Raw genomic sequence first — 10,486 nt, 5'->3', positions numbered from 1 at the left:
AAGAAGGGTGACCCAACAAAGTGTGGAAACTATAGAACAATATCATTGATTTCACATGCAAGCAAGATTCTACTGAAGATTATAAAAAAAAAACGACTGGAACAGCACATCAGCAGAGAACTGCTGCAAGTCCAGGCTGGGTTTAGAAGGGGTTGTGGTACTAGGGATAGTGTAGCTAATGTTAGATGGATCTTAGCTGAAAGCAGGGAATACCAGAGGAATGTCTATCTTTGTTTCATTGATTATGCAAAGGTGTTTGTGTGGATCATAACAAACTGTGGCTGACTCTGAGAAGAGTGAAATCCCAGAACACTTGATCGTGCTAATGTGAAACCTATACTTGGACCAAGAGGCAGTCGTCAGAACAGAGCAGGGAAACACTGCTTGGTTCAAAATTGGGAAGGGCGTATGCCAGGGATGTGTCCTATCTCCATACCTTTTCAGCCTGTATACAGAACAGATTATCTGGGAGGCTGGGCTCTATGAGGAGAAATGTGGCATCAGGATTGGTAGAAAATCTATCAAAAATCTGCGTTATGCAGATGACACAACCCTGCTTGCTGAAACTGAGGAGGACCAGAAGCGCTTGCTGCAGAGGGTCAAGTGGCTTCAATATGGATTGAGGCTCGATATCAAGAAGACAAAGATTCTCACCACTGGGCCAATTGGCAGCATCAGGATGGATGGTGAAGAGATTGAGACTGTTCACAGCTTTAGTTTGCTTGGTTCCACAATCAACACTCTTGGCACCAGCAGCCAGAAAATGAAAAGACATATTGCGATGGTAAAGTCTGGATGGTCTTTGCAATCACTTGCTATGCTCAGAGTAGAACAATGACTAGGGAGAGAAGGAGAATTGATGCCTTTGACCTGTGGTGCTGGAGAAGAGTAGTGAGTGTTCCATGGACTGCTAGGAAAACAAAAAACAGGTTCATCCCGGAGACGGTTAAAACGGGCGCCTCCTTGGAGGCAAGGATTCTGAGGCTTCATCTGACATACATTGAACATGTTGTAAGGAGGGACCTGTCCTTGGAGAGGGACATCATGCTTGGGAGGGTAGAGGGACAGCACAGGAGTGGAAGGCCCTCTATGAGGTGGATTGATTCAGTGACTGGGGTAATTGGGGTGGGTCTGTCGGAGAGAGTGTGATTGGCACAGGACAGAGCAGAGTTTAGGGCTGCTGTACATAGGGTTGCTACGAGTCGCAAACAGCTCCACATAACAACAATTTGGCATGTGCAGAAAACAGATTGTGGAGAATGACATTTGATTTTTGTAAACTTCCAGTTGCACTTGCTGTTCCAGATGTGGCTTCATTGTATGAGTAAATAAATACATCTCCTGATATCTGATATCCAGGTATGAGCTGGCCAGTGTCTTTGTGTCATCGGAACCAGTTTGCCTTCAGTTAATAGAGCCAGCTAAACTTCTACTACTATACTACAGGGGTAAATCAACTCTCCAGCATTATGTCATAGTTTAGCCACATCACCTTTCCTTTCCAAGATGTCACACTGGTCCATTACATTAAAGACATTATTCTAACTGACCCTAATAAGGCAGTAGTGTCAATGATTCTAGACTTATTGGTAAGACATTTACATGTAAGATGGTGAGAAATAAACTCAATAAAAATTCTGGCACCTTCCACCTCACTGAAATTTCTAGGAATCCAGTGGTATGGTGCAAATTGAGATATTCCACCAAAAGTGAGGTGTTACTGCATTTGGTCAGTTTAAAAATTAAGGTGTGCTTGATACAAGACATGGTATTTTCTAGCACTTCATATGCATTGAATAAGGAGTTGGGGTGGCGAAGAGTGATGAGTATACTATGGACAGCCAAGAAAACAGACAATTCTGTCTTGGGAGAAGTATAGCCAGGGTGTTATTTAGAGGCGGGGATCGTGAGACTTTGTCTCATACACTTCGAGCATGGTATTGAGATGGTGTTATTTAGAGGTGGGGATTGTGAGACTTTGTCTCATACACTTCGGGCATGTTATTGAGATGGTCTGTCCTTAGAAAAGGATGGTGAAGGAGAAGCCCGTCAATGGCATGGCTTAACACAGTAGCAACAATAGGGGCTTAAACAGCTAAGACTGAGGATGGCACAGGATTGATAAGGGTTTTGATTTAACATACAAAGGACTGACATGAGTTTGAGTCAATACAATGACACAAAACAGTGAGAAGGCACACCACTAGGTGAACTTCTTTGAGGTATTTATCAATCACTCTTAATTGGTGTATTTGTCAAGGATCTTAGAAAAACTCCTAGTTCTGAGTGGGTCCCAGAATAATGGAAAACTCCAAAACAGGTTCTGGTTGGTGTGAAGCTGTTCTGCCCCTTGATCCATATTATCAAGTCTTGGTCAGTACACTATGGTGAATAATGGTGCAGAACCTTAGGGACTTTGGAGCAAAGTCCTACCATCCTCTGCCTCTCTTTCTGAGAAATAACTTTTGGCTAGGTACTACTGAATCTTATTAGAGAATGACTGACTAACCATGGGCTGAGTCACTTTGTGGCCTAATCATTCAAATTAGACACGCACAGTAGCAATCATTAAACGTAACTGGTACATAGGAGAATGAACTTGAGCAGGACTCAAAGGCATAAATAATTTACAAAAGGAAATGCTCCAAGTGTCTGTGATCTCCACTCTTGTTACATTACCTATGATTCTCTGGTTTGGCAACTGTGGTATAGTCATTCTCTTGATGAAGTTTACTATAATGCAGTCAACCATTGCTTTGATAGGATGTTCTATGGGAGGTCAGTCAGTTGAGGGGGAGTTTAACTGAGGGGTGGCCAACATTTAGTATATGAGGAAGTCTGGCAGACCTGGCTAACTTTTTTGATCAATCTTGCAACTCAACTGGCTCTTCACCTCTTTGGTTCTTTGGATCAAGGCTTGTATTATATGCTGACATTGGATTATCAGCTTCTGCTGTATGCTGTGGACCTAGGACTTGCCATCCCTTCAAGTATTTGAATCACTTCTTTTGCATAGAACTCTTACATGTATATACAAATACACCTTCCATTTATTTGTTCTGCTTCACTAGAGCACCCAGCCTAAGACAAATGATTTATAACATTAGTAGACCAAACTACCTAATCAACCTATATACAGAACAGATTAGCCGGGAGGCTGGGCTGTATGAAGAGAAGTCTGGCATCAGTATTGGTGAATATCCATCAACAATCTGTGTTATGCAGATGACTCCACTCTACTTTCTGAAACTGAGGAGGACCTGAAGCACTTGCTGCAGTAGTTCAAGGACTGCAGCCTTCAATATGGATTGAGGCTCAATATCAAGAAGACAAAGATTCTCACCACTGGGCCAACTGGCAGCATCAGGATGAATGGTGAAGAGATTGAGATTGTTCACAGCTTTAGTTTGCTTGGCTCCACAGTCAACACTGTTGGCACCAGCAACCAGGAAATGAAAAGATGTATTGTGATGGAAAAGTCTGCTGTTAGGGACCTCTCCAAGGTACTAAGGAGCAGTGGTGTCACTTTGGAGACAAAGGTGCATCTGATACAGGCCATAGTCTTTGCAATCACTTGCTATGAGTCAGAGATTTGGACAATGAAGAGGGAGGATAGAAGGAGAATTGATGCCTTTGATACTGTGGACTGCTAAGAAAACGAACAGGTTCATCCTAGAAAGGCTTAAACGAGGCTGCTCCTTGGAGGCAAAGATTCTGAGGCTCTGTCTAACATACTTTGGACATGTTGCAAGGAGGGACCAGTCCTTGGAGAAAGACATCATGCTTGGGAGGGTGGAGGGACGGCGCAGGAGGGGAAGACCCTCTATGAGGGGGATTGATTCAGTGACTGGGGTAATCGGGATGGTTGTGTCAGAGACTGTGAGATTGGCACAGGACAGAACAGGGTTTAGGGCTGTTGTACATAAGGTTGCTATGAGTCGCAGGCAACTCAACAGCACATAACAACAACAACAGACCAAAATATGATGAAAAGAGAATTCATAGTCTTAGAGTACTTCCCTGTGAGAAACTTACTCATTAAAATGGGTAATATAAAACCTAAACCAATCCTGCTGTTGAGTCAATTCTAACTCACATTGCCTCTCTCTATTGCTTTCCCAAGGGTATAAATCTTTATGGGAGGAAACTGCCCATTTTTTTCCCTAGGAGCTAGTGGGCCCAAACTGCTGACTCTATGGTTAATAATCCAACAAGCAATGTACTATATCATCAAAGCTTCTTAAAAAGTATTCTAGTAGCAGAAAATAATGGAAAAGAGTATGACAAACATGCTAACAAAAGACCCTGAAACCAAATCCAGGATCAGTGTATTTTATTGTATGCAAAGTGACATCAATAAATCATTTCCTTAGGAATCAATACTTATTCAAGGCTATTCCCTGCAGCCTATCAGTAATAGCCAAAGACGTTAAGAAAGAAAATTTCGCTTGGTTATGAAAGTAACAAACACTGATGAGGATAATCCTGCAGTTACAATGAAACTGTCATTTCTCCCAAAGGCATATAGTAGCTTCAATGAATCCTTTCAGTTTATTGTTTTGTTACTGAGAAACTTTCCTCTTTAATCTATGACTTTGATAACTTTGCTGTTTAAATTATAGCAGTAAAAATGACACATCCCATGGTTGACACAGGACAGTCTCTTTACTGTGAGTTCTTAAATGTGAAGTGAGGTGTGAGGTCTGACTAAAAGTTTTCCCACATTGCTTACATTCATAAGGCCTGATTCCACTGTGAATTCTTGTATGTTTAGTGAGGGCTGAAGAATCGCTAAAGGCTTTCCCACATTCTTTACATTTGTAGGGCTTCTCTCCACTGTGAGTTCTTTTATGCCTAGTAAGGTGGGAAGAACTCCCAAAAGTTTTCCCACATTCCTTACATTCATAAGGCCTCTCCCCACGATGAGTTCTTATGTGAGAAGTAAGGTTTGCAGATTGTCTAAAGACTTTCCCACATTCTTTACATTCATATGGCCTCTCTCCACTGTGAGTTCTTACATGTTCCGTGAGGTGTGAGGAACAACTAAAGGCCTTCCCACACTCCTTACACTCATAAGGCTTTTCTCCACTGTGGGTCCTTATGTGTGTGGTGAGGGCTGAGGAATTACTGAAAGCTTTCCCACACTGCTTACATTCATAAGGCTTCTCTCCACTGTGTGTTCTGATGTGTATAGTGAGGGCTGAGGAATCACTAAAGGCTTTTCCACACTCCTTACACTCATACGGCCTCTCCCCACTGTGAGTTCTTACATGTGTAGTGAGCTGTGAGGCCTGACAAAAGGTCTTCCCACACTGCTTACACTCATAAGGCCTTTCTCCACTGTGAGTTCTTATATGTGTAGTGAGGACGGATGAATCACTAAAAGCTTTCCCACATTCCTTACATTGATAAGGCTTCTCTCCACTGTGAATCCTTATATGTTTAGTAAGATGTGAGGAACACCTAAAGGCTTTCCCACACTCCTTACACTCATAAGGCCTCTCTCCACTGTGAATTCTTACATGTTGAGTGAGGTGTGAGGAACACCTAAAGCCTTTTCCACATTCCTTACATTCATAAGGCCTCACTCCACTGTGTGTTCTTATATGTTTAGTGAGGGATGAAGCCTGAGTGAAAGCTTTCCCACAGACTTTGCAGTCATAAGGCCTCACGCCACTGTGAGTCCGTATATGTGTCGTGAGGTGTGCTGACTGACTAAAGGCTTTCCCACATTCCTTACATTCATAAGGCCTCTCTCCACTGTGAATTCTGAAATGCTGTGTGAGGGATGAGGCCTCACTAAAGGCTTTCCCACATTCCTTACATTCATAAGGCTTCTCTCTGTTACGAAATTTTTTATGTAAAATGAGAGATGGAGGATAACTACAGGTTTCACAACAGTCTTTAAATTCATGCTTATGAATGTTTACATGTGTCCAAAAGTTTGAGAAATTAGAGAAATCATTCCCACCTTCATTATAGTCATAATATTTCCCAGCAGTGAGTGCTGTCACAGGGTTCTTAAGAGTTGACATAGAAATGAAGTCATTCCCACATACCTTACATTTATGGGGTTTCTTTTCAGTAAGAGCTGTCATTGGAGTGGTTAGGTAAGAGGGGCAACTGGAAGCATTTCCATATTCTTTACACTGACAGATACTACATCCCATGTGAAGTCTTGAATGATGTTTATGTGATGAGTGGTCCATGAAGGTTTTTTCACACTCAAAGCATTCAAAAGGATTTACTTGTGATGGGTGTCTTTTCAGCATAGTTAGATTTGGAATCCAGCTAAAGGTTTTCCCACACTGATTACTTTCATAGAGGTTCTGTACTGTAAGACTCCTGTTAAGAATAGACAACATGTTATTGGAAAGAAATTTGTTCCCATTCACCATTACCAAACATAGTGAAGGTGTCTTGATTTTCCTCTGACTTGTCTACTGTTGCGTAGCTTAGATCACGTAAAAGAAATACACCCATTACTCTCACTGGTTTTCTAAAATATGATATTTTTTCCAAGTGAAATATGTTTCAAACATTTGATATCTAAGATTTAGGAAAATGTTGTTTTGTGAAAATTTTCTGAACACATCATCTTACAACTATGTTTGCATATAAAAAAACATAGATGTGTACACACAGAGACACCCTGAAGTGTGTTTTGATGTCATGGCACCTTGGAATTTTCTTCTCTTTTCAGTTTGAATGATACTCACCTCAAATGTCCTCCCTGTTTTACATACTCATTATTATTGCCACATGATTCAGGGAATTCTCCTAGTATGGAGGACCAGGTGGTGTTATTCTTCATGAATTCCAACATTAAATGTTCACTGGATAACTCTTCTCCTTCATTAAGGTTTTGAGAAACTGACTCAGTCATTCAAGTTGAGGTTCACAATATGAAACAAAGAGGACATTAATTAGGAGGGCGAAAAAGACTGCTGTGAACAGAGAATTGGCCAAAGAAATTCGCTAGCTAAGTATGTCCATGATGATTGATTTGACAATAACATAAATAGGTATAATATGAGAACAAAGTAAAAAAATATTGGAGACAGTATACATGTAACACTAAAAGAGGAGAAGGATCTCTGTGACTACAGGTATGAGAGGACTGAGAGAGTCTGAAAGGAAGCTCAGGTATCTGTGATATAGTGTCCTTAACCCAAAAGAGACTTTTCTGGATTCAAATTATTGATTGATTCAAATATCTTTCTCTCCATTTAGGGCTGGTCCTTTAAAAAAAAGCCTTGTTTCTCTAGGACTTCCTGACATGAGACTGTGGATGAGCCATGTACACTGTCCTCAAATCTATTCCCTGCTTCTTTGAGAAAACAAATGTGTATAGTTGACACAGTGTTTGTCAAGCAATGTATATCACAGGGGTAGGCAGTGCAAAGCAAGGAATATTTCCTTGAAATTGAGTCAATACTTTGCTTCTCTGTATCTCTTTTTTTTTTCTTTTCTGTATCTCTGAAAGAGCATATGTATAGTTTACCTGTAGCAAAATAATAATGTAAAAAAAAAATAATGTCAAACTCTATTAAATACAATAAAACTCTACAAGATCACAAACTACAAATCTCCCAGTGGTTTACAGTGAACTTGAATCAAATGCTTATGTTTTTATTTACATTTAAGTCTGAAGACTTAATCACGAGAGAAATTAAAATTTATAATTTATGGGAAGCCAGGGGGTATGAGCTCGAGAGACCAAGGAGCCACAGCTATTTTATTTAATAATGTATTCCCATTCCTCATTCCAAATAATGAAGCAAATTTGATGAGTAAAACAGCCTTTGTTCTCCAAAGCAATAATAATGACACCACTCTTACCTACTGAGGCTAGGTTTCTGAAAGTTTCCATCATTACATCTCTGTAGAGTTTCCTCTGTGCAAGATCTAGCAAAGCCCATTCTTCCTGTGTAAAGTCCACGGCCACATCCTCAGCAACCATTGAGTCCTAAAACATACCATAAGTTCTGGATTAGCAAGGTATCATGTGTACCACAGCAGAGCGTGAGGGTGATAGTTCTGGGGACTGAAACTTCATAGAATATCTGCCACGGGTCTGTTGTCTACCAAATGTCAACTCTGTAGTAGAGCTAGCAAGGACCACTTTCCTGACTGTACCCCCTCTTACAAACTGGAAGCAATGAAATAATCTCTCCGGTTTGACTCTGGACAACTGAAGTTTTATTTAATTTCCCTTAGAACAGTTAGAAAACATAGCAGTAAGTCTGCAGAAATAAGAACAATATACCCTTGAATTTGCTGATCAAGGCCACAAGGCTATTATGCAAATATTGTTAATAACTGCAAAACACGACATATAATCAATGTGACAATTTTATACATGTAAACTGTTGAACTGACAGATGTTTTATTAAATATAAATTTCACCAAAAAACATGAATTTTGTAAGTTTAAGCAGCAGGTGAGATTACTTGACTGCCATTGAACCATGATGTTTAGGAAACAGGCTTACAAAGTAGACCTCCAAAATTCTCACATTTCCAGACATTGGAAGGAATATATGCGTATGAACACTGCACCTAGACCAGTGAAATTCAGTGGTCTGTAAGAATAACCTCTGTGAAGCAGCATCAGTCTGTTGCCTTCCTCTTGTAGTGAAAAGGAAAATGTTGCTGAATTACAGTTTGGGTGTTACAACAGAGCAGACCTTTATAGCAAGAAGTGCCTTCTTGTCAAGGAAATGGTGATGAATCCTGCTATGATGGTGTCCCAGACGGAGCCAGAGCCAAAGTCACCTCAACTACCATGGATGGTCTACATATTTCAAAGTAATACAAATCCTTTTCAACTCAAAATATACTAATGATAAAATGTTCCTTGTACTGAGTAACTGGAACTTATAAAAGGTTTTATATATCTGTCTCCATATGTTATTCCTAAGCAGATTCTATTATTTCAAATAGTTCATAATTGAGTAAATTTACAGATAACCACATTCTCAATGTTGCAATGTTGCATGTGGAATGTTGCAAGCCAAGGTCAGACTTCAGATCAACTTGGTTTTGAAGCTTAAATTCCTGACAACTGTACTTCTGTTCGTATGTATAAAATATTGTTGATATTTACCAGTAACATCATGGATGATCTACACATCCTTGCTGGATATGAGGGAAAGGAATCAAAGGAAACATGCTATTCAATTCAGAAAACCCAGAGTTACTTCTGCTGACAAAGCCCCGTGTAAGACTGCAGATTTTTAACTGTTGTTAACTTTCATATATGTTCACAGGGTTTTCAAAAGCCTTTTATTTAGGAAGTAGATGGCCTATCCTGTTTCTTAGTCTGTCTTAATCAGGAAGCTCTACCAAAACTCATAAAGGATGGGAAACCCTTTTAGAATTTGACACACCAGTGGCAAAGATTTCAGTATCACAACAATCCCAAGTAAACTCAGTACAGCAAACTGACAGACAAGTGCTGCACCTCTTAGAACAGTGTTCTCTCCAAACATAATTGATACCAAACAGTTTACCCTCATCTTTCAAGTAAATCACAAACGCCTGCCAGGATCCAACTATGCCAAGATAAAGGCTCACTAATAGGCAGGACCAGACCAACTTTTAAATACAGAGGCCCACCCACCAGATCATGTTTGCCTACACAAGAGGCTTCCCACCCAAGCTGACTATAAATGAGACCAGATACAGTTAATCAGAACAAATGGAGCAGGGGAGCACTGCATGGTTTGGCATTGTGAAGTGAGAGGGTTGTATTCTATTTCCATACCTGTTCAATCTATATGCTGAGCAAATTATCCAAGAAGCTGGACTCTATGAAGAGGAATGTGGCATTAGGATTGGAGGGAGACTCTTCAGTAACCTGTATTATGCAGATGACACAACCTTACTTGCTGATATTGAGGAGGACCTGAAGCACTTTTTGCAGAAGATCAAGGAATGCAGCCATCAGTATGGACTGTCTCAATATCAAGAAAACAAAGATTCTTACCACTAGACCAGTAGGCAGTGTCATGATGGATGGAGAGGAGATTGAAACTGTCAACAGCTTCATCTTGCTTGGATCCACAGTTAACACCTGTGGTACTAGCAGTCAGGAAATGAGACCCGTTGCACTGCGAAAATCTGCAGTTAGGGACTTTTCCAAATTACTGAGGAGTAGTGATGTCAGTTTGAAGACTAAGGTGCATCTGATTCAGGCCATAGTCTTTCTGATTACTAGCTATGCATCTGAGACCTGGACAGTGCATAAGGATGACAGAAAAAGAATTGACGCCTTTGAGCTGTGGTGTTGGAGAAGAGCATTGAACATCCTGTGGATGGCCAAAAGAACGAATAGATATATTTTGAGAGGGTGTATCTGGAGTGCTCTTTGGAGGCAAGAATGATGAGGCTTTGCTTCACATACTTTGGACATATTGCTAGGAGGTGCTATTGGAGAGGGACGTGATGTTGGGAAGGGCGTAGGGTCAGTGAAGGGGAAGAAG

At 40.5% G+C, this 10,486-nt stretch overlaps 1 protein-coding gene across 1 annotated transcript in view; it reads right to left on the bottom strand.

The window, feature by feature from the left end:
• LOC102867793 (zinc finger protein 699-like) overlaps positions 1–9,117 on the bottom strand; it is an 18,042-nt gene extending 8,925 nt beyond the window's left edge. The window contains exons 1-4 of the mRNA XM_006898863.1: positions 9,109–9,117; positions 7,843–7,969; positions 5,416–5,839; positions 4,985–5,331 (exon numbers count right to left, since the gene is read on the bottom strand). Of these exons, the coding sequence (XP_006898925.1) occupies positions 4,985–5,331; positions 5,416–5,839; positions 7,843–7,969; positions 9,109–9,117 (907 nt within the window). The remainder of the gene's footprint in view (positions 1–4,984; positions 5,332–5,415; positions 5,840–7,842; positions 7,970–9,108) is intronic.
• Between the last annotated feature and the right edge of the window lie 1,369 nt (positions 9,118–10,486).

Source organism: Elephantulus edwardii, unplaced genomic scaffold, assembly GCF_000299155.1.
Source record: "Elephantulus edwardii isolate Elephantulus edwardi_28Jun2011 unplaced genomic scaffold, EleEdw1.0 scaffold00237, whole genome shotgun sequence".
Lineage (NCBI taxonomy): Eukaryota > Metazoa > Chordata > Mammalia > Macroscelidea > Macroscelididae > Elephantulus > Elephantulus edwardii.
The sequence above is the reverse complement of the archived record's forward strand: the minus strand, read 5'-3'. Positions and strand labels throughout refer to the sequence as shown.